The sequence below is a fragment of the Cupressus sempervirens genome, chromosome 5, assembly GCF_028749045.1.
Source record: "Cupressus sempervirens isolate cs-2001-9-10 chromosome 5, ASM2874904v1, whole genome shotgun sequence".
In the NCBI taxonomy this organism is placed as follows: domain Eukaryota; kingdom Viridiplantae; phylum Streptophyta; class Pinopsida; order Cupressales; family Cupressaceae; genus Cupressus; species Cupressus sempervirens.
The window spans coordinates 987,010,318-987,036,428 of NC_143122.1; the positions used below are offsets into that span (position 1 = coordinate 987,010,318).

At 34.3% G+C, this 26,111-nt stretch overlaps 1 protein-coding gene across 1 annotated transcript in view; it reads left to right on the forward strand.

The window, feature by feature from the left end:
- LOC149559236 (UPF0481 protein At3g47200-like) overlaps positions 1–23,252 on the forward strand; it is a 57,376-nt gene extending 34,124 nt beyond the window's left edge. The window contains exons 2-3 of the mRNA XM_089831308.1: positions 21,920–22,577; positions 22,645–23,252. Of these exons, the coding sequence (XP_089687434.1) occupies positions 21,920–22,577; positions 22,645–23,252 (1,266 nt within the window). The remainder of the gene's footprint in view (positions 1–21,919; positions 22,578–22,644) is intronic.
- The last annotated feature ends 2,859 nt before the right edge of the window (positions 23,253–26,111 follow it).

Sequence of the window (26,111 nt, forward strand, 5' to 3'; positions counted from 1 at the left end):
AAAAATAGAAAATTACAAGCACAATCATGTTCAGGCTTGATAAAAACAAGAATGAGTGAAATTGTTTGATAGCAATCATTGTCACCACAAAAAAGTCTTTATGTAGAAGCATTGCAATTGAAGTGTAAAGTCATCTATAACACTTATCCAATTGCTATATAAGTTGTTTGCAGTAATTAGATAGCTATTGTGGAAAAGCCATTTGTAGCAATTAAATGTCTTCTGTGGGATGTTGTTAGCAACAATGACACATTTGTTGTAGAAAGTTAGTCATGTTAATTGCATGGGAGCCTCTTTGATAAACTATTCAAAGAAAAATAAAATTATTCTAATAGTTTCCTCAAGATAGATTGTGCAGGCCTTGAAATCTTCTGAGTGGGGAACACTTCATGCCAATAAAACATTCAATTTTGTGCCAAAATGAAACACTTCAGCTGATGAAATTAATTAGTAGAATGGGAACATAAAGAGTCCATGTGGAGGAAACACTTTTTTATGCACAAAGAGCATCATAAAGATGTCATGGATGTGATATAATAACTTAGAAGATAAAAATTACAAAACAAGGGAATTTGCAGTCTGCTCATCATTGCTTGAGCAGAGAACTTTATTGTAGTTACAACTATACAAGTGTAAGAAGACGAAGTCAATGTTATATGAAAGGTTAGCATAGAAGGCAATGAGTTGATCAGCCAAAATGCTGAAAGCCAAATCTTTGTATTAGCTTCTCAAATTATTTTGGGAGGTTAATTTTCCACAGAGAAAAGTAGGGTAGATGATCTATAGGTGTCGTAACATGTTTGCAGTGTTAAAGTCACTTACAATTCAGTTTCAGTATATTAAGGTAGCATATTTTGTATATGTAGTGGTGAGTGTTGCAACTGTTGGTAGCAATCAATTTTGCAGGAATAAAATTAGCACCATTTTCCGTCTTACCATATAAACTTTTCTATAGCATTTTTGTGTGTCTGTAACTCACACTAGAAGCTATTATGCGGGAACAAAATCAGCATTATGTTCAATTTTCCAACAAGAACTAGATATAGCATTTTTTGGCCTGCTATATTCATCTCACCTATCTTGAACATCATTGGTCTTGTTATGGAATTCCCTGGGATAGTTAGTGGCATGTTCCTGTAAGTTGAGATGGATTGCCATGCCTTTTAGAGTTAAACATTAGTAGCCTCTCTTCTCTCTATGAGGTGGAATAGGAGGATAATTTTATTTTTTGGTGTCCAATATGGAAGTTACAATTACTATTGGTTAAATAAAGATTTTAATGGCTCTCTTTCCACCTTCCACTACTCTGATCTAATAGATTTAACTTAAATATAATTTGAAGAATTGATCACTATTAAATTTATTGAATAAGAACATCAAAACTATGATCACAAACTTGATATGATGATTGGAAATTAAGAGTATTGATATAATCATTGCAATTAATTAAGATTAAAGACATCCACAAACAAAATCATAACATTCAAATTACTTTATTTGCATCACATGTTGTGTACAAAAGAAAAACATAATAGTTCACCTGTAAATGTTTATTAAAGTTGTGTTGACTCCTCATAGCTTTCTTAAATTGAACATGGTGATCAATCAATGTCATCTTCACATGAAATCTCATTGTTTGAGGGAATATACTCCCCATAATTAGTAGAACCCAAATCTACAAATAGATTAATACTATTAGTTCCATGATCTTCATCACCTTCAAATATAGGTAAATGAAAATCAAGCAATTCATCATCTTCATGGAATTGATGCCCATATGGTTGTTCATGTCCTTCAAACACTTTAGTAGGATCATCATGCTCCTCATCTTGGTTAGATGGCTCATTGACACTAGAATCTTCATCTCCATCTTGGTCATCTATGTCTTCAAGGGAGGCTTTTGGATCTTCTAGCAAATTGTGATCCTCCACATCTTGAACAAATGTTACTCTTTGTCCTCTTGGATCATAATCAATCACAAATGACCATCTAGGTTGTTCTAAATTTGGAATAAGAAATATTTGTTCACATTGATTTGGAAACACATAAGGTTCAAAAGTGGCTTCAAACCTAGATGTATTGATCATATGGAATCCATTGTTGTCCAACAAGATAGTTTTATCTTCACCCACTTTGATAAGCTTATACCATTCTACACAAGAAAGAACTTTCTTGAAATATGTAAAATCAAGCTCTATAATATCCTCCAACACTCCATAATATCAAAGTGTGCCCATGATTGGTTGTTTATCATTTGCATGTGAAGGACATTCCACCTCAAATGATGCTGAAACTCCACAATCATAAGTTTGTCTCTTTTCATCAAATTTTCTTATTTGAAAATGACAACCAAGATTCCACATTGCTTTGTAATATGTTACCTAAATTCATATAAATATCTAATTAGATTCAATGGTAAATAAGTTAAAAGATAATTTATTAAAAATATACAATACATTAATAAATTATTACCTCCCCATTTATAGATCCTTCAACAAAATTCAATTTTTGTGGTGTCACTCTATTCTTTTGTTTTGTTGCCTCATGTTCAATATTAGTCTTTAGCCAATTCCATGAGCATCTGTCTGGCCATTTTCTTTTATGGCTGGCTAGTAGTCCTCGAGAAGTGTTTTGACCTTGTTTATTATATATGTTGGCCCATGCCTTTTCATCCTCTAATTTCTTTTGTTCAGCATATTTCTCCATCCATTCTAGCATAAAGTCAGAGTTGTATGCAATGTACAAATGTAATGCCTCCCACTCCTTAGCATCTACAATAAAAAATTAGAATTTTTAATGAATCAAAAATTATTTGAAGTTGTGTGTTTTCAAAATTAAGATAAAAAAATTATTATATCCAAAATTCATGCATACTTTTTATCCTCTTAGAAGTTCCTTGGCCCTCCAATTTTTCTCCTTCAAATGATTGAAGTGGGCTACTATTCCATAATTGTGGAGCTTCAAGATGCAATTGAGGTAAGTACTCACTGAAATGAACCATTGCTTGGAAAACCATGTATCCCTCAACCATAGACCCTTCTGGTCAAGCCTTTTGTCTCACAAATTGTTTGAACACCTTCATATATCTTTCAATGAACCACATTGTTTGAATATGAATAGGGCCACAAAAATTAATCTTTTCTACTAGGTGTACAAGGTAGTGCTCTTGAGAATTAAAAAAAATTGGAGGGAAGCACATTTGGAGGTCACAAATCAAAAGCGAAATATTCTTCTTCCAATACTTCAGGTCATCCTGATGTATCTCTTTAGATGAGACCCACCTACAAGTATTAACATGTATTAAATAAACCTTTATGATATCTTTACAATTAAATGCATCAACAATTCATAATAGCTCAAATATTTGGATAATTTGTAAATAGCTAATCTGGTATCAGGATCAAAAGTGCTTGGTAATGTTGTAGGCAACACGTACTACATGAAATTGACAAATAAATATGTAAACATATGTAAGAACTTATATTATCATTCACATACACAAATCTTTAATTATGTTACCAACAATTATAACATACTACAAAATTACCTTTATCCAATTGTGTCAATCATGGGTTTTTAGTCCTGACAACTCTAATCCATCTCTTATGAATAAGTTTTTCAATGTTGCACCAAATCCTAAAGGAAATTTTGTTATTTTCATTGTATCTATGATATTATCTTTTTCCTTTGATGTAAGAGTCCATGGAGCATGAACATAACTGTTGTCTCCATGCAACCACATATTTGGCATGACATTGGCAATTTGCAAATCTTTCTATAACTTTATTTGTGCTTCAAGGTTAGTTCCATTTAGGTGTTTCCACAAGCACTCTGCCACATTTTTTCCAATGTGCATAGTATTAAACAGGTGGGCTATTGGTAGATCAACATAATATTCTAATTTGTAAAAAATTGAGAGTTTTTTCATTCCTAGTGGAAAGCCTGTCCCTTGTTTTTTGTCATACATCTCTTTCCACCTGGCAGGGTTCATCCTTTTTGGCTTTCGCATTTCCACTTCTTTTCCATTAAACTTATTTTTTTCATGTAGTTGATAGTGATGATTTTGTGGTAGGAAATGTCTATATTCATCATACATAGTTTTATTAAGATATTTTGATTGCCTATACAGAGTTTTTGGCCCACATGATGGACAACAATGTTTCCCCTTTGTTTGTAGCCCTAAAATAAGAGTGGGAACCACAGTTAGTAAATGGTATAGTAAATATAAAAATTACAAAATTTAATTTATCATATATTACCACAACAAATAGAGAGTCCAGGTGCATCATGAATTGTCCAGACAAGTATTGCATGAAAGAGGAAGTTTCTATCGATGATAGGTCTTTATACATCATGCATATGTACACCATTCCACAATTTGCGAAGCTCATCAATGAGGGGCTCCATGTACACATCCATATTTTTTACCTGATATTTCCCTAAATAAACAAAAAAATTATTAAGGTTCAAAAGAATTGAAATATTTGTATATAATCTTCAAGAAGACATTGCATTGTATTCATGTATTTTTATACCTAGTATAATAAGAATCAACATTTCATGCTCCTTTTTCATTGCCATCTAAGGGGGCAAATTGTTGTTAATAACTAAAACTGGCCAAACAGAATATGTTGTCCTAAGATCTCCAAATGGATTAACTCCATCCATTGCTAGAGAAATTCTTGCATTCGTTGGCTCATTTCTTAAATGTGGCCATTTTCCCTCAATTTCCTTCCAATATTTGCTATCTCTAGCCATACGCATAACACCATCTTGGCTTCTCCCTTGTGCATGATAATTCATATATTTTTCCAAATCCTTGCATCTGAACATCCTCTCAAATCTTGGTTTTAATGGAATATGTTGTAGTACTTTATAAGGAACCTTCTGGGATACTTGATCTTGACAATACCTACTTGTGTGACACACTGGGCATTGCTTCAAGTTTGCATTCTTTCCATAGTAAATCATGTGGTCATTTGGACATGCATCATATGTATTGTAATCCATCCCAATGTCTTCCATTATTGAAGATATTTCTCTATGAGAATGAGGTAGCTTATTATCCTTTGGGATTATTTTGTTTGCCAAAAGCCTATATGATGAAATAAATCATTTTAATAAGTATACAAAATACTTGAATATTTTAAGACATTAAAGAATATTAATTTATAGGAATATCAAATCCTACCTTAATATATCTGTAAAGCATTTGTTTGTTAATCCATGTGTAACCTTCAAGTTCAACAATAGCATAAGTGTCGCCAATATAGAAGTATCCACATTTGGCAAAATAGGCATCCTAGCCAACTGAGCTAGAGGTGAATCAATAGCTTCTTCGAAAGATGTGTAGAAGTCTTGGATAAATTCATTAACCCCAGACTCATTTATATGTGAAGTAGTTTCATCCACAAACATGCCTTGTTCTTCATCTTGGGATTGACTGTCATCAATAACGTTTATTGGCTCTTCAACGATATTGGGAACTGACAGTGGCTTTTCATCAAAAAATCAACAAAAAGGATCAATAATAATGTATTAAATATTATGCATATAAATTTTTTATTATAAAATATGTTAATTATAATTTGCCTCTTCAATATAAAGTCCATATTTCATTCTATGGATACCAACAAGTCGTCGCTTCTTTAGTTTCCTATTTTGGCACCTTTTGCAAGTGTAATATATCATTTCATTGAAGTATGCATTTGTACATGGGGTAGGTCTTGGTGCTTGTTCATCTAAATATTTAGATGATGATGATGTTCTATTTTCCTAAATGTGTCATGTACTATCAACACTAAGTGTACTAGTTTTAACGTGCATATCACATTCTTGAAGAACATACAATTACAAATTAAGAAATCCAAAACTTTGAAAATGTGCGTTTAAGGTGGCATGCATTTAATTTGAAAGCCTTGAAGATGTTTTCTAATTTGAAGAGTTTTATTAATATCATAATGAAGTTTCATAATTCATGTGTACATTACTCTAAAATAGGTTATTTTAATCACTAATTAGTTTAATATTTTAATCATAATAATAAAGATATGAACTAATTCTCTATGTGCTAATATTAAACTGCAGTCTAGTGTTTCATTTCATTAGAAATTATATCACAAGTAAACACAAGTAAAAAAAGAAACATAAATACCTGGTCTTCCATTACATAAATTATTCAAGTTTCTCTTTAGAAGAATTCTGTAAAAACCAAACACTAGTCAACAATTTGTATTATACTTTGACAAATTCTCAAAAGAAGAGGACATGCAAAAGGAAAGAGAGTTATTAGTCAAACTCCTAACCAACAAGCAGGAGATATATTTTGAAAAAAATTGGTACAAAAACAATTAGTGAAAGGTCTAAAAAGAAAACACTTACGTTAAAGTATACTACAAAATAAACACAGTGGAAATGGAGAATTCAAATCATACCACAGTTTAGGCAACTAAGGAGGATTAAGTTAAAATGGCACCCTCTATTAGGGAATTAAGAAACCTAGTTCTTAGGAAGAAATATACTTGTGTTGGGCAGCCTATTATTGTTGTTATGGGAAGGTTTACATTGTATGGGTCAGCATATACTTGTGTCTTGATAGTTTTTTTTGTTGACTACCTTAAGTAGATTATATTATATTGACGAACACATTCCTCTAAAGAATTATTCTTTGGGATTTTTATTGAACAAGAAGAGAGGCATTTTTAGATGAACCTATCTTGGATGCTTTGCCAGACCTTGAATAGTGTGTAAGCTTTTTCATGCTTTAAGTTGATATCCTCTTTATGTAGGAAGCTAGTATATTATTGCATGATCTTGTGTTTATCTAAAATCTAAATTTCTCCACATTTTCACATGATCTATTCCTTCCAATTTTTATAATCTTAGTTATTTGGCCACAAGGGCCTATCATTTTTTGTCTTAGGAGCAATATAATTTTTAACACATAAACTTTATGAAAATTTGCATTAATGGTTGATACTCATTATTGATTATTAATGAATATTCTTCTATTTATGCAATTTTTGCTTGAGTTATTTTATTAACAACATTATTGATTTCAGTAGCCTAATGTCTCTAATCACATAGATATTTTATTTATTTTTGAATGCTACATACTAAATGATGAAGCTGATCCTAAAAGTACACCCAAGGGGAAGCTTGATATAGAAATCACATTTTTGCATACAAAAACTAGTTTCTTGTATATGAATTCACAATTTTTTTTGCTATGTTATAAAAACTTCTTTCTGTTGTTGTCCAGGGAGTGCAACTTATACAATCATGAAAATAAATGAGTCAGGGTGTTGTGAAAGAAGTGTAAGAATAGAAAAATTAGGATTAGAATATGGTGCAGGAGCACCTCACGCAACCAAGACAAAGATGCAGACTATGAAGAACACAAAGACATCCAAAGAAAATTAGATGAATGGAATGGATTTCGAAGATCAACTGACACCTATCATGACCTTCAAGTAATGTCATACATTGGCCTATTTTGTAATGTCCTCAAAGGACTACTTTTATTGTGTAATGTCCTCTTATGGACTAAAGACTTGATTGTAATGGACTAAAGTGTCCAAGCTTCAATAATGTTTTCAAGAAGTATAGAGGGGGCATGGGATAGGTCTAGATATTATAAGTACTAAGGGTTAAGTGTCAAAATAAAGCCATTTTGTTATTTAAAATTCAAATATTTAAAGACAAACGGCTACTTAGAAGTTACAGGGAACTTAGAGTTTTAGTTTTTTTGGGGGGTTTAAATAATCAACTCAACCGATGAAAGATGGTTAGATTAGTTTTAGAAGGTATATGATTCTATAGGGAGTCTTTTATATTTAGATGAAGTCTCTGTTATGGGGGTAGCAGACAAACTCGCGTACATGGTTTCCAAAACAACAAATAATAAAAGTATTGTCAATTTCATATTCTATCAATGCTCGGGTTGATCAGCATTATTTCTATATGCATCAATAAGTCTTCTTACAATCATTTGACTGTTACTTGATGAGTTTCCATTCAGTTTGAATGAATGTTGAACTGGTCTTTGTAGTTTTTTTTTGTTTCAACAAGAAGTAATATCAATTCAGTTTTGCAATTTCCTTGTGGATCGAATTCAAATCCTCATGTGTTGACTGAGCCCAAAATGGTTCAATTTGCTATTTGTATGAAGTTTAAAGGATATCGGTAACTTGTTCTGATTCACCAATTTGTAGATGGCAAGTTTGTTTTAACTATTTGATTTGTACAGAAGGGTTCTTTTTGATCAATGAAGAACCTTCCATGAAGATATAGACCTAATGTTCATGGAAGGTCATTATTAACTTGTAATATATGTTTCTGACCAAGCATATGTAAATTCGAAGATAAGTCGGTTTATGTGATCACAGAACAAAGTCAATGGATTTACTTGAAAAAAGTTTACCGGGTTATCGAGTTTGGATGAATATTTGATGTTCTTAAATGATCTAAGTTCATTTGTTGATTATCGGGTTTTCAAAAGTTTGTTGTGATCAATTTTTATTCAGGATTTTAGGTTTCTTTTATGTGTTGTTGCTAATACACAATATTAGAAATTGAAAACGATGATAGTGTTTGAGTGTTAATAATGTAATGCACGATGTCGAGTTTGAAGGAATGTTCATTATTGATTCAACAATCATATTGATAGCTTTATAATCATTGTTTGAAGATTGTGTCACTCTTAATACTTAGAGGAATATAATCTTTGTCAAGCAGTAAAAAAAAGGGTTGGAATTACTGAACAATGGTTTCTGATTTTGGATTGATATTTTTTCCTTTAAAATTGGTTGATTTGGTAAATTGAATAGGAACAGGAGTGAAAGAAAGGGGTTGGACCGAGACAGTGATAAGCAGTGGGTTGTTGACAAGCTCTGCAAAAGGCTTTTGGCAAGTTGGACCTTTGAAGCATTTGAGTAGTGCCTAAACCTCTCAAGTTTATAAAACTTCTTCTGCATTTTGAAGTCCACCTGCTTACCTCTGCATTAGAATAGATATCAGATGGACTTTTTTGGAATCCCATGGGTATACCTACTATGATTTAGGTGCAAGTTGGAATCTAAATCTTGACTAATGCAGATTTAGAGCACATTTATAAAGGTAGGATACGAATCTCTAGCACAATATGATATGTGGAGTTGTATGGCAATTCATGGGCTAAACTAGGAGTCATCTAATGTTTGAAAAAGATAATCCAAAGTAGGAATAGTTTTTTCAAGAATATTTGGAGAGTTTACCAGTAATCTCTAGCACAATATGATCTATGGAGTTGTATGTATGGCAATTCAGGGGCTAAACTAGGAGTCTTCTAATGTTTGAAAAAGATAATTCAAAGTAGGAAAAGTTTTTTCAAGAATATTTGGAGAGTTTACCAATCAATAACAACTAAACTGTAGACAAAGTCTAATTCACTTTGGTTCATTTGGAGGATAGACATCTCTAGCACAATATGATGTGTAGAGTTGTACGGCAATTCAGGGGCTAAACTAGGAGTCTTGTAATATTTGAAAAAGATAATCCAAAGTAACTCACTCAAGAGGAACATATCTATACCTTGGAGGAAAGATTAGAAAGAGATCCTAGGAGGCTTGTGCACTTGGAGAATGCCAACTAACTTAGGTACTATTAGATGGACCTATTAGCTTAAGAAGCTAGAAATGAGAAGCTGATTTCCAGATCAAAAACTCACTCTGCATCATGCATCAAAGAACTAGCTTATATTTATAGATGATAAATTCAACTAAATTTAAAAGCTCAGTAAATTGAGAATGTTAGCAAATTGTCTATAGAATTGAATATTTCATAGGTCATATCCACATAATCACAATGTGCAAGAAGTCATTGCAAATAGAATAAAAAATACCCAATGGTCTGTCATGCAGTGATGAAATGAAATAGGAAAAAATAGGAAAATAAAATGAACAAAATCAATATTTTACAAAGTACTTTAGTAGGTAGAAAAATTTAGTTAACTTACTTAGAGAAACTAATTCAAACTTCATAGACAAGAATTTCCCCATAGTTGGATGTAGTATTTTACTGTTAAGCAGCTGCTAAAATATAAAACAACATTCAGAGATAAATAAGAAAACACTCACTAAAACAAAAAATAAATAGTATGCATTGTGAACTACATAAATTCATAGATGAATTAAAAAAAATTCATGCAAGAATATTAGCAATATCTTAGCTAGTAGCCACAGAATGTTAGCACTAGTAGCCACTATTGTTTTATTTTTGTTTTGAGAAACAACTCTAACCCTTCACCATGGAAACAAGAATAGAAGGAATTGCAAATAAAATAAAAGATGCTCAATGGTTTTTAATATGCTGGCCAAAAATAATAGGGATAGAATTCTGTTAAAAAAAAGAAAAAAGAAAAAATCAAAATTCTACAGTGTACTTTACTAGTAGCAAATTTCAGTCAACTTACCTGAAGAAATAGATTCAAACTTCACAGACAGGAATTTCCACACATTTGGATATAATATTCCATTGTTAAGTAGCTACTAGAATATAAAACAATAATAAGATATGAATAAGAAAACACTCATTGAAACAAAAAAATAGATAGTATACAGAGTGAAATGTACAAATTCACAAGTGAATTAGAAGATAGTTAGCGCAAATGAATGACAAATATGTTATTAGTATTTACCTCACAAAATTGTTCTTGTGGAAGAATATTAGTGATACCTTAGCCGGTAGCCATTGTTGTTCTTTTTGTTCTTTGAAAAAGACCTGTAACACTTCACCATGGAAAAATGAACTTTGGTTATACACATTTTACCATGAATGAACACAACAAATTCTAAATAACACCTAAAATTCAGCCTTCTATTGCCATATATTCACTCTTCCTTATCAAAAATTTAGACTAATTAATCTAGGTAAGGGTGAAATTATGCAATTATTTAGTAAACTTCCAATTTTTTATAATAATTTTGAGTCAAATGTTTCTTAAAAATCCACTAATCACAATACCTATTAATATGTTGAATTTGTACAAATAGAAATTGGACTCTTAGTGGAAAAAACAAAATTTTAAACTGTATTTGACAAGCACTTTCTTAAGAGCAACAATTTCCAAATTCTTGTGATGGGAACCTTAACAAAAACATTTGGGTCTTAAAAACTATTTGTACTTAAAATTCAAATATTAAATATTGTTTATACAATTTAATTAGAGTCATCTTCAAGTCCAAACCAATGAAGTCTTTCAAAAACTCAAGATTCAATGATATGGTGCATTGTTTGTGCGAAGAATCATCCCAAATTACTGTTCATGAATTATTACCTAGAACATTTTTGGGCTTATATTTCAATTTTTTACAGATTTTGGGCCAAGATCTAGTGTATCATAGTACCTCATGTTTTTTTCAGATATCCACCATAGTGGTTACAAACATCAGTTTTGCAATTGAAATATTAAGCAAGTGAAGGTGGAGTGGGATCAATACAATTTGAGAGGATGAAGCCTCCAAAAGAATAGACTACATTAACTTGTTTCTCTAATTTAGGATGATAATTTAGTAGGGGTTGGCAATGTTTATAATACTGGCTTGTCATGACCTCTGCTTCTCCCACTTATGCTCTTGTATAGGCTTGTTCTATTAACCCACCTCATTTATTCATACTTATAATCATCATTATCCTTTCCTCATGTTGCTGGTTATGTTGTTATATCATATTTTAACCAGATTATATGTTTATCTAAATCAGATAAAATAAAATTTTAAATCATTTGTATCAGATTATATGTTTATATTAATACAAAAATATATAAAGTTCACTATTTCTGGGTTCATTGTGATTAATTTTTTTATCTAAGTTTTGTATCATGCTCAATGTTGTCCTAGAAAAGATCATAGATTATGGAGCTTTGGTCTTAAACATTGGTAAAAAAATAGATTATAGTAAAATCCCAAAATCATAGATATATATGTGTGTCTGGGTACCCTAAGGGAAAGCCTATTAGACTTAAATAGTCCACAAGGGTTGTTAAGCTCTTCGTTGTGAATTCAATTCAGAGGGGTTGGTCTTGGCAAGAGATTGCCGCTTAGTTCAGGTTGAATTTCAACCATCTAGGTTTCAATTTGGAAGATCACATGTAGGCCCAGCTCAACAAATTGAGAAATATGACTATTTTCTCTTGATTACTACCTTTCTAATGCAGGTCTATTAATTTGAATAAGTTATAGAAAATTAGGCCTACATTTTATAGGCCTTACACAATATGGACAAGGTTAGGATAGGTCAATTGTTACATAGAGAAAACCTTTTAATATACATCTCCTAGTGTGAAATGAGCTAGATTGTGATAGAGGAATATGTTTTAGAACTTATATTCTACATCATGGGCCAAGCCAAATATATTAGGCACATGCCCTACTACCTTCATTTTCCTATGAAAACTTGCAATCAACACATAGATTTTTTCCTCCTCTTGAGTTTGATTTATCTCCAACAACAAAAGTGTGCACCCGATTCCTTATGATACAAATCTTTCCCTCCATGTAAGAAACCTACACCACCTCTGGCAAAGACTTAGCTACTTTGTGGCTCTTTAATTCACCAAGTGTTTCATCAAGTGCTACCATGATGAGTTGTCATTTTCCAACACTGAGTTTCACACTTGGATGCTAATTTGGATATTGGAAGGCTGAGCAAGATTTTCGAGTATTGACAATCTTTATTTTTTAAGTTTGTAGAAAGAGTAAAGAGTACTTCACTGATTAATGACATACATTAATGATGGTGTTGGGCATTTATCTACAGAAGAGACAAAAGGAAAGTCACTGGAGGCACTGGTACTATTTTCTTTTCTACAACTCTACATGTTCATTTCAATTCATAGCCTGTATGAATCCTTTATTGCTACTGTATAAGTGATTTTGTGGATAAAATATTGTAGAACTTATCATTGCCATGGCAGCAAGGTAGGGCGTGAAAAGTGTTGCACTGAATTCAATATTTTAGTAATAACATTATAGTTGTTTTTCCAAATAATGCATTGGTGTTTTTGTAATAGTAAAACAATAGTTAGTTGCTATATTACAAACCATGATTTAGGGAAAACTTCTGCAAGAAGTACAAGAATAGTTAACTCTTCCTCCCATATTAAACAACTAACGCCTAAACTATTGTACTAATTCTATTATATAGAACACTTATGTATAATGGATTAAACTATTGCCCTTTTGCTTCCATATCTACTAAGCATAACTACGAAAAAGGTAATCCTTGACTATGATAAACTTTTTTATTCATAAAAAAGGGGATATGCATTTTATATGCAATCATGATTAATCATCGGTCTATTACTTGGCCAGACTTATAGTTGTAATTTTTGTAGATTAATGTTAAGTAATTTTTTGCTCTATATCAAGATTCAAATGAGTTTGATGGGGGTTTCGGGGCAATGCGGGGTCAAGTGAGGAAGTACACCTCATGGCTTTGATCTTTGCTAATGGTAGTTTAATTCCAGTATGGTCAAAACCCAGGCCCTGGTATCTTGTTGTGTGGGAGCATGATCTTTCCACTTAATCATGATTGATAGAGGATTAAGAAGAATAAATGCTTCGTTTTGCTCTACCTTAATCTTACATGGGCATATTATAAACCAAACAGGCACTAAAATAATCTATAGTATCTAAAGTGTAGTTAACAACAAGTACTCTAAGTTGCTTCCTTTTTCCCCCTAAATCTTAGATGGGCATATCATAAACCTAACAGGACTAGAAAGATTCTATGGTCTGTGTAATGTGGTTAAAGCTATGATATCTGAAGGTTTATTTACTCCTAATAGATGGCATATGATGGTTTGCATGTATCACTTGTAGGACTCTTAAGCGCTGGTTTTTGATATCGATATTACAGCTACTGCCTTCACACTTCTTAGAATGTTTGGTTATATTTCCCTACTAGGGCTATCTGTTCTCTTGGATGGATTGGTCGAAGAGAATGGGTTGTTGTACAATTAGAGCCATCTGTTGACTAAGTCATTTCAATTTGAGGGTTTTGACATGGGTTCTGATTAATTCCCAGCCTCACCAAGGTCCTAGTGATATGCATTGGGCTGGAGATCCTTTGGGAAGTGGCTACGAATCATGGGAACCAACCTGGCTTCTGCGTTCGAGGCCAAGGCGTAAAGGTTGGCTATTTATCCAGTTATCATTCTTGCCCTAGATATAAGGGCCCTCAGCAAGAGCAAAAGGTGGATCCCAAAATCAACAGAATGATGTTTGATAATCGGTCGACCCACTGTAGAGAATTTTTTTCAAATGGATAATCCAAACCTTGTCTATGTGTTCATTAGAATAAACTAAGAAATTTTGTTTTTCCATAAGATACAAATATTCCTTCTCATCCTACTAGAGAGAATGCCCAATTACTTTTTTTTTTTAGTCAAGCTTTGATGCAGGGGAAGAAATTGAATAAATCTCCCCACAAATAAATAAAAAAGACCCTAGCTTTTCATTTATTTCGGGGCTTGTTTTATTTGATAGAGCTTATGCAAGACCCCTATGTAACAGCAAATGGGTTTACTTACCAAAAGGAGGCAATAGAGGATGGTTCAGTAGTAGCCATGATACATGACCTGTTACAAATTTTCCCCTAAGAAATGAGATTTTTATATCTATCCTAAAATTTCTTCACCGCACTGAAGGATTCAGATCACTCATTGAAACATCAAAATAGGTAAAATAGGTGGTATTAGTAATTTTAATTGCTCATGCTTAGGGTTTAAGATTGTACCTCAATGTCAATACAGAGATCAAACGTGCTATAGAGCTCACAGGTCGCAACTTTGTTGACACTCCTGCAAAACAAGCAAACAAAATGGGAGATTAATAGTTTACAAACTAGAGAGGGAAAAAACCTACCTTCTCACTTCAATCCTGGCGAAAATGCATGCAAAATTTTTTTCTTCCCACTAGCTTGATCAGTCCTTGCCAAAATGCAAGTTTCCTCATTTGTCTATACATTTTGTTTGATACAATTAAAGAAAGTTCTAATTTCATTTTAAAATATTAAAAATTAAAAATTAAATATTTCAGATGATATATTAATTTTTTCTAAAATCATTGTCTTAAAATACGATAGCATGGAGATGGGAGATCATGATCTCGAAAAGGAAAAGTCTAAACTTCAAGTATTGCTCAAGGTTGTTTTCAAAAAAATCTATTATCGGCCTTTTGAGTTTTTGGCTGATAGGAGTAAGGCACCGAGGCCGTCCAACCATATTTTGGAGACTTATTACTACTTTTGTTTAGGAGATGTTGTAGCCAAGGAGGAGCAGGAGGAGGAGGAGAACATAGTGGCAAAGCTGAAAGAGACAAAACTCAACACAGATTTAAGAGTGAATGTTCCTGATGCACTTTAGTAGAAGAATAAAGGAATAACTTTCGAGGCCACTGCCGATGGAAATATCAAGAGCATCAAGTTTGAGGGTGGAGCGTTGACCATCACGCCAATACAGTTGTATGTGGTCTTAGAGATATTCATCAAAAATTTGATCACTTTGGAGAATTGTTCACCTCTCTATAGTCATAGGGCAATGACTGCATACGCTCAGTTCATGGAAGAGCTCTTCCAAACACCCAAGGGAGTTGATGTCATGAAAGAAAAGAACATCACTATTTGTAATCTCTAGCACCACGACTGTGTCTTTCAATTATGGAATTCCTTGAACTCCTCCAAGCTCACACCTTTGCAAGCAACATGCCCCACAATCAATAAAACAAGGGCAACAGTAAGTAGGTGTTATAAGAAAGAATAGTGTAATATGTAGATTAATCTTAATGAGAAGCATGAGAAGCTATGGGTGCGTAGAGTGGTACACAATCTCATCCTTGACATTAAGCTGTACCTATTAGAATATTAAATGCAATGGCCCTTTGTCCTTGGAGCCAAACGTCTACCTACCACCTGATGGACTCTAGAACAGATAGAAACGATAACTGTGGTGGATGAGTTTTTGAAATTAGGAAAGAGGGGGAAAAATATGACAAAAAGGAATGTTTTAGATTCATTCAAATGATTTAGTAGATCAAAAGTTTAGCAGAGAGTTGTAGAGCAGAGACAAAAGAAAGAAGTTGATCAACATATTAGTCATTGCAGAGATAGAAGGAAGTTTGTGTCGTGTTTCCAGTCGCATGTGTTTTCTCTATTCAATCTATAAGTTCGTTATTGTTGGATTTGTCCTGTTGAAGCAGTGATTGCTCTAGGCACCATTGTATGTAGCCATTAGAGCTGCAAGTTTAAAGTTTTTTGATGTATTGAAGTTGTTCAAGTTTTAGGGTTATTTTAGAGTTTTCTGGTTGAAGCCGAATGCTCTCAGATTTTGTAATATTTATAATCAAACTTGAATAGAAAGAAAGTAGGCATCTTGAATCCATTGTCCTTCTTCTATTCATTGCATTTGTGAAGTTTGTTTAGAAGCTTCAAGCTTTGGCTCTCTAGTTTTAATGATGGAAACATTCACATTGAAATTTATCTAAGTTATATTTTTTCCAGTTTGAGCTGAGCTCACTTGGCATCCATTGTTGCCAAGCATTGCCCTTTGTGTGCTGAGCTTACTCAGCTTCTTCTTGTGCCGAGCTAACTTGGCACCTACTACCTGTCACTCGACACCTTCACGTGCTGAACAAACTGCCACTCGACTCCTTAAGGTGTCGAGCAAAACTGTCACTTGACACTTTCTTGTGCCGAGCGAAGCTTTTTAAAGTTGTGATTAATTTCTAACATGTTATCAGAGCTTTGAGGCCCCACATCCAAAGTGAGTTAGGTCAATTTTTCTGGGATATTTGACATGGTAGGAGATGCAAGAAAGATATGGCAGCAGCCACCACCATTTAATGGACAAAATTATGATACATGGGCAAAGAAGATGAAGACCATAATGGTTGCAAATGATTTATGGGAGTTTTTTATTATTGGGTTTAATGATGTGACAAACCCAACTACGTATGCTACCCTCACAAATGCACAAAAGACTCATTTGAAAGAGTTAAGGAGGAAAGATGCAAAGGCATTAAATTTGATTGAAGCAGCAATGACAGAGACAATATTTCCAAAGATTGCAGCATCAAATTATGCAAAGGAAGCATGGGATATCTTTGAAACAAACTTCAAGGGGATTGATAAAGTCTATACAGTAAAGCTATCGAATATAAGAAGGGAGTTTGAGAACCTTCAGATGAAGGAAAATGAATCAGTTGTAGATTTTAGTTCAAAGACCTCCAATGTGATTAATCAATTGAAATCAAATGGAAAAGACTATCAAGAGTAGAGGATAGTGGAAAAGATATTGAGGAGTTTACTTCATAAATATGACAATTTGGTCATGACCATAGAAGAGGCAAAAGACCTCACTGTTTTTACAATGGATCAGTTGATGGGTACTCTTCAAACCCACGAACATAGGATCAACAGATATGCATCTTCTTCTTCTCAAGAGCAAGCATTCAAAGCTTAGTCAAATCCAAGAGGAAGGGGGAGAGGAAGAAATGGCTCAGGCAGAAACTCCAGAGGTAGACGCCGAGGTAATGGAGGACAAAAATATGTTGTAGTAGAAAGCTCAGGTAGAGCAGATAGAGCAAGTAGCTCACAAAATACTTCAAGAGGAGGTAAGAAAAACTACAACTCAAATAAGCATAATGTAGAATGCTACTATTGTCATAAGTATGGGCATTATGCAAGTGAATGCTGGAAGAAGTAAAATAATTACTCAGGACAAGCAAATGTGGCTGATGTGAACATGGGAAGTGGAAACAATGCCATTGCCTTCATCATGTGTAATGTTGGTGAAGAAGGAAGCCCTGAAGTTTGGTACTTGGATAGTGGATGTAGTCACCAAATGAGTGATAATGAAACCTTGTTTTCATTCATTGACAAGAGTTTCAAATCTAAAATTAAAATGCGTAACAATGGAACCCTATCAATAGTGAGCAAAGGATCTATTATGGTCTGCACCAAGCAAGGTGAGAAGAAGAAAATACAAAATGTATATTTTGCCCTTGGTATGAAGCACAATTTGATGAGCATTGGTCAGCTCATTCAAAATGGATATAAAGTGCTAATGGAGAATGACAAGTGTGTCATTCATGAAAAGGATGGGAGCAAGAACTTACTTGTAGTAATTCAAATGACAAAGAACAAAATGTTTCCCTTGAAGATAGAGACATGTTTCTCATCTCAAGTTGGTGCTGCACCTCCCACACAATCAGCTCTAAGGAGTGTGATTGAAGACCCCTCATGGCTATGGCACCTCAGGTATGGTCATCTTGGCTATGCTAGTTTAAATTTGTTGTCAAATAAAAGAATGGTAGAAGGTTTGTCATGTATAGGAAATTTATGTGACAAGTGTGAGGCTTGTATTTTAGGTAAGCAACATAGGCATCCCTTTAACTTTGGAAATTCTAGGAGGGCTAGATATCTATTAGACTTAGTGCATACTGACCTAGTCGGTCCTATTCAAGTTACTTCCATTGGGGGGAGTACTTATTTCATGACATTTATTGATGATTTCAGTTGTAGAACATGGGTTTATTTTTTGAAATCTAAATATGAAGCATTTGATAAGTTTTTTGAGTTCAAAGCCTAGGCTGAAAGAGAATGTGGACACTATATCAAGGTCCTAAGATCATATAGAGGAGGGGAGTATACCTCCAATTTTTTTGTAAACTTTTGCAAGAAACATGGTATAAAGAAAGAGCTCACAACCAACTATATACCATAGTAGAATAGAGTGGCTTAAAGAAAGAACATGACCATTGTTGAAATGGCAAAAAGTGTGATGAAAGAGAAATGTCTCCGAACTGACTTTTGGAGAGAGGTTGTGGCAACAACAGTTTACCTAATTAATAGGTGTCCTACAAAGGAAATCTGTGATAGAATTCCAATGGAAGCATAGTCACGAGGAAGATGGACGGTTGAACACCTAAGGGTGTTTGGATGTGTTGCATATGCACATGTGCCCAAAGAGAAAATGCAAAAATTGGATGACAAAAGTGTGAAGTGCATCTTCACAGGGTACAACTCAGAATCAAAGGCATACAAATTGTATGACCCATTGAACAACAAGATGATTCTATCAAGAGATATAATTTTTTTTGAAAATTAGTCATGGAATGGACTGATTGATGAATCACCGAGCACCTTAAGTAAAGTGTCAATTATGAGTGAAGAGGATGCTAATGAATAGCAAGAAAGAGTAGATAGAAGAAGAGGCAAGCAACCTCAGTCATTGTCAAGCTCCTTTAGGCATGACCGAGTATTAGTGCCGAGTAATAGTGAAGACTAAGCTAGTCGGCAAAGCAGTAGTAGTGAAGATTCTAATCTCACACTCTCCTCCCTATTACCAAGAAAGACCAAGAGTCTTAGGGAGATATACCAAGATGAAAGGTATGAAGATTATCATGAGAGTGTTAATTTTGCATTATTTTCTCATAGTGATCCAAAATATTTTGAAGAAGCTATTAAGAAGAAGAAATGGTGTAAGGCCATGGATGAGGAGATAGATGCTATAGAAAGAAATGAGACATGGGAGCTAACTGAATTGTCTCCCAACAAGTAAGTGATTGGAGTAAAATGGGTCTACAAGACCACATGCAATGCTGAAGGAAAGATTGATAGGCATAAGGCAAGGCTAGTAGTCAAGCACTACAAACAACAATATGGCAAAGATTATGATGAGACATATGCCCCAGTTGCAAGAATGAAAACTGTGCATTCTGTCATAGCAATTGCAGCTCAGTACGAATGGAAGGTATTTCAAATGGATGTGAAGTTTGCCTCCCTAAATGGTATATTGAAAGAAGTCTATGTGGAGTAGCCACCTGGTTATGAAATTACAAGTAAAGAACACAAAGTATATAGATTGAAGAGAGCTCTTTATGGGCTCAAGCAAGCTCCATGGGCATAGTACAACAAGATTGACTCATATTTGATGAGCAATGACTTTAACAAAAACAATGGTGAGCCTACTCTCTACATCAAGGCAACAAATGAAAATGTGTTGATTGTTGTCTTGTATGTAGATGATTTAATTTTTACTGGTAATGACAAGGTTCTAATTGGTGAGTTCAAAGAGGCCATGAAAAATGAGTTTGAAATGATAGACCTAGGTCTCTTGAAGTACTTTCTAGGCATAGAAGTAAAACAAATACAAAATGACATCTTCATCTCTCAAGAAAAATATATTCGGCAGATCTTGGAGAGATTCAAAATGTAGAACAGTAAAGCGGCCCCCACACCAATAGTAGTAGGTCTAAAGTTGAGCAAGGAAGACTCTAGCAAGAGAGTGGATCCAACACTATACAAGAGTATGGTTGGAAGTCTAATGTATCTAGCTGCAACTCAGCTAGACTTGATGCATGCAGTAAGTTTGATTTTCAGATTTATGAAAACACCAAAGGATTCCCATTTGCAAGCGAGAAAGAGGATCCTAAGGTATGTGAATGGTACCAAGGGATTTAAAATTTTGTATACTACATCAAATAATTTCAAGTTGGTGGGTTATACTGATAGTGATTGGGCTGAAAGTTTAGATGATAGGAAGAGCACTTTCAGATACATGTTTCATATGGGATTGGGTGCAATTTCATGGGCATCCAAGAAGCAACCTATTGTTGCTCAATCTATAGCAGAGGTTGAATACATAGCAGCAAATACAGTAGCATGTCAAGCTATTTAGTTAAGAAGGATCTTGATAGATTTGAATGAAAGGTAAGAGGATGGAACCACAATTTATTGTGATAACATCTCATCAATTGCATTGCCCAAGAATCAAGTCTTCCATGGTAGAAGCAAGCCTATTGAGATCAGATATCACTTCATCAAAGAGATGGTAGAGAATGGGGATATCAAGATAGAATTTTACAGGTCTGAGTAGCAGCTAGCAGACATTTTTACTAAGCCATTAGGCATTGGAACTTTTGTTCACCTGAGAGAGAGTATTGGTGTAGTTGATTTGGATCAGCAGTGATCCTTGTTTGTTTGGCTTGGGACAAAGGGGGAGTGTTGAAATATTAAATGCAATGGCCATTTGTCCCTGGAGCCAAATGCCAACCTACCACCTGACGGATTGCAAAATAGATAGAAACAATAACTGTGATAGGTGAGTTTTTGAAATCAGGAAAGAGGGAGAAAAATATGATAGAAAGGAATGTTTTAGATTCATTCAAGTGATTCAACAGATCCGAAGTTTAGCAGAGAGTTGCATAGCAGAGAAAGAAGAAAGAAGTTGATCAACAGATCAGTCATTGCAGAGATAGAAGGAAGTTTGTGTCATGTTTCCAGTTGCACATGTTTTCTCTATTCATTCTGTAAGTTCGTTATTGTTGGATTTGTCCTATTGAAGTAGTGATTGCTCCAGGCACCATTGTATGCAGCCATTAGAGTTGCAAGTTTAAAGTTTTTTGACATATTGAAGTTGTCCAAGTTTTAGGGTTATTTTAGGGTTTTCTGGTTGAAGCCGAATGCTCACAGATTTTGTAATATTTATAATCAAAGTTGAATAGAAAGCAAGCAGACATACTTGAATCAATTGTCCTTCTTCTATTCATTGCATTTGTGAAGTTTGTTTAGAAGATTCAAGCTTTGGCTTTCTAGTTTTAATGGTGGAAACATTCACGTTGAAATTTCTCTAAAGTTATATTTTTTCTAGTTTGAGTCGAGCTCACTCGGCATCCATTGTTGTCGAGCATTGCCCTTTGTGTGCCGAGCTTACTCAGCTTCTTCTTGTGCCGAGCTAACTCGACACCTACTGCCTGTCACTTGACACCTTCACGTGCCTAGCAAACTGCCACTCGGCTCCTAAAGATGCCAAGCAAAACTATCACTCGACACCTTCTTGTGCCAAGCGAAGCTTTTTAAAGTTGTGATTAATTTCTAACAGTACCAGACGCCGTCTTGCAGTTTCAGCGCATCGAAGGCTTTAATGAAGGAATGTGCAGATGCTTATGCTCCCCAACTTGTTTCAATCGGTTCCTACCATTACATAAAAGTGCAGCTGAAACGAATGGAAAGATACAAAAACGACGCCCTATGCAGAGAGCTTCTCAGAATTTTGAAATTGGAGCTCGGGGCTCCTAAATTTTGTATGGAAGACACATTTAACCAACTGGTAGCAAAAATTAGAAGTATGGAATATATGATTAGGAGCAGTTGCGACAAGGAAATACTCTACGAGAGTGAGGAACTTTGCTTGATGATGGCGCGGGATGCGTGTTTCATCCTTGAGTTCTTCAGATGCTGCTGTCCGGATACTGAGAATTTCTGCTCTCGGCAAAGGTTCCATCCTATTTTCGGATCGGAATCCAATCCTGTTTTGAGGGCTGACATCTTGAAGGATTTGATTAAGTTAGAGAATCAGATCCCACTCTTTGTCTTAGAAGAAGTGCTGAGCATGGAGACGGGAGGTGCTCTTGAAGATGCTAGGTCTCGCCTTAAGCGATTGCTCAAGGATGTGTTCCATAGATTCTATTATAAGCCTTTCAATGATGATGAACCATCCAGGCAAAGGGGCAACCATATTCTGGAAATGTACTGGACATGTAAGAGGCAACCATATTCTGGACATGTACTACTATCATTCTGTTGGACATGAGATCTCTGTCCTAGATAAGCTCGAAATTTCTGGCGGAGCAGAAGGAGAGATCCAGAGATCTAAGAAGTTTCCATCTGCAGTTGATTTGAAGAACGGAGGAGTGAAAATCCAGGCAAACGGTAACAGAGTCGAGAATGTTGACTTGAAGGGCGAAACGCTGTCTATCCCGCGAGTAAACTTAATTGTGGACTCTGAAATATTCCTAGGAAATTTAATTGCTTTCGAAATTTCTTGCACTGACTGCACTTTGAGAAGGATGACTGCATTTGTTCAATTCATGAATGAGTTGTGCCAAACAGAGAAGGGAGCAGCTGTGATGAGAGGCAACGGCGTCATCGGTGGCAGTCTTTCGCAGCATTCTGAAGTCGCCCGATTCTTCAGCTCGTGCAAGCAATCAGGTTTAATACTGCCAAGGGGCCATCCTATCGAGGTAACAAGGAATACACTGATGGACTACTACAGTAAAAAGAGTAGGATCATTGTGGTAGGAAAGTGGAATGAATTCTGGAACAGTTGCGGTTCGAAGCCATGGCTGGTGGTTGGAGGCATGGCGACAGGCACTGTCCTCTCACTTACTGCCATCCAGGTCCATTGCTTGTATCATCACTGCGGACCACCATGAATCATTGGAGGATAAAGAGTGAGTGGCTTCCGTGCTTTCTTTTACCTTGTTAATATGTGGTTTTCTCTGGTCCGATCTATAATAAATTGTAGGGATCTTATATTAGAGATTTCTATCTTATGTAATATATTATTGTATTTGGGGGAAGAGACCCAACAGAAGTTAGGGGTATAGAGTACATGTCATAGAGTACATGTCATAGATACTTTTAATAATCAGTTCTGAGATGGATTAATAGTAGATTATTTTTCAATTTTTGGATTGGTGATTGATTAATTTGTATATCGATAAGTAGGAGATAATTTGTATATTGTAGTTAAGTGCGCTCAGGCTGGAGTAGTACTCAAATGGGTGACCTCCCAGGAAGTCCTAGTGCTTCACCCCTGTGAGCATCACCTAGATCCAATGAGTGCTAAGTGTTCCATTTATTCTCATGAGAGATGGATTCATATTGGATCACTACTCATGAAATATGGGTCAATAAGTTTGACTCAAAAATCACACAGTTAAATCCTGATAGCAATATCACAATTTGACTTGCTGTGGAAATTATCTCTTACTTATCAATTGATGAGCTTAAGGGGCTTTCCAATGAATGGTCCATAAGGCACAACACTTGGTGAAAGTTTTGCAAATGGGGTTGCAAGCTTTGGGTTTAACCATGGAGGAAACTCCGTAGTTAAGCGCGCTCAGGGTGGAGTAGTACTGGGATGGGTGACCTCCTGGGAAGTCCTGGTGCTTCACCCCTATGAGCATCACCTAGATCCAATGAGTGCTAAGTGTTTCATTTATTCTCATGAGAGATGGATTCATGTTGGATCACTACTCATGAAATATGGGTCAATGAGTTTGACTCAAAAATCACACAGTTAAATGCTGATAGCAATATCATAATTTGTATATCACTATTGGGACATTTCATAACAACTAGTGGGATATTTTATCATAGGTATTTGTATTTTTTGGTGAGCAACCTATTGGGAGTGAACATAACATTTATTGGGCCAATATTTTAAAATGAAACTTTTCGACATCTTGGCACTTCAAAGCCTCTACAAAGATATTTGTAAATGCCCAAAAGCTGAAGACTTAGCTTTAAGTTCTTGAGTGACATACAAGGTACGAAAACTTTGGCATAATTTGACAGTCTAGAAAATATAGGTGCATGAAGTTAGCCTAGACAACTACTGAGTCTCTTCCCTCTATACCAACTTTATATATAACATTTATGATTGTATTTACAGTTAATTAACATTAACTATTATATTCATGAGATTTTGCAATCCAAAAATGGTTTAAGATTTTTTTTCATTAAAATGTTTGGAATTTGTAATAACAAAATTTTGAGTTTCATGTTTTAATACGAAGGGGGAAATTAAATGAAAACCTAATGGAATGACATAAGTTCTGAAGCTAAAGCACAGTTCAGTATAAAGTTTTGACTTAGGCATGATATATTTGGTAGTAACATAGTCAACTATATAACAACTTTATCTACCCACACGGAACCCATCTTCATATAAAGCTAAGTATAGGGAGCCATTTACTACTAGCAATCTCACCTTAGTGTGCAACAGGGTATGCCAAAGAGATATGCAAGGTTAAGATTCAAGAGGTGATTTTTTTTCTATTCTTTGTATACATTTGTGTAGTATGGTGAGATAGTAAATATTTATCAAATCTAATTATCTATGCAATAAAGGTCTTGATGGAATTTACATAGATCCACACGTGTGAAACATAACCTCTAAATGAAGGACATAATCATGTGCCACTATCAATTGGCTTCTATTGTGTTTGGAATAAGGATATGATGAGAGAGAGGGGAAAGATGGGGAGATATGAGAAAGGGAGAGAAAGATGGAGAGGGGATGAGTGAGAGGGAGGGAGTAGAGATATAAAAGGAGAAGTATATGGTCATTTGTTTATTTTTCATTGGTTTAGTAGTCATCATACAAAAATATTCTCACACGTTAAACTAGTTTTGATAACATGTTTGGTGTGTGATCTAGATACAATAAATGTACAAGTGAGAGAAAATTGTATAAAAATATCTAAAGTTGGAATGGTGTTGTCAATGGATGGCATGGTGAGTGAAAATAATGTCTTAATATTGCATCCTAGGAATGAAGAATAAATAATAGAAACAAATAATGAACACTAAGATGCACCAATTTATCCAAGGAAAAACATACAATTTGATGGAGAAAAACTGAACAACACAATAAAATTATTTTATTGATGAATAAGATGAAGTTTGAAATACAATATACTTGAATATGAGGTTGAAACTAAAGTTATATTTAGAAAAAGCAAGATATCAATCTTTATCACAAATAAATTCATCTTGAAGAGTATATATAATTGCCTTGACTTTTCATTATTTTGCAACTAAAAAGTGAAGACTCCTTCATTGTGTTTACCTTTCATCGTCTTCACTCTTCAATATTCATGCACTCTCTTCATTAGCCAACCTTGAAGACTCCTCATGGTCTTCAAAAGGTGTGTCTTTTCATATGAAATATCATTTCATAAATGAAGACTCATTGGTAGCTACCAAACTTTAACATAGTGAATGAGATGGACTGAAGAAGCTCACACTAGTACTGAAGTGGTCAAATGCGTTAGTTATAAAAGTATAACACTACTTTAGTAAAATTGAAATCCTATTGAAGTTTATTTTCAAATTTTTTCAAATTTTTTTAATTAAATTTAAGAGTATGATTAATTTATACAAATTTAATATGATTAAAAATTATTGAATAAATATTATGTAATATGTAGTAAATGTTTTATATGATATTTATAAAATTATTTTAAATTTAACTGTCATTCTAAGTTAAATTTTTTTGCTATTAT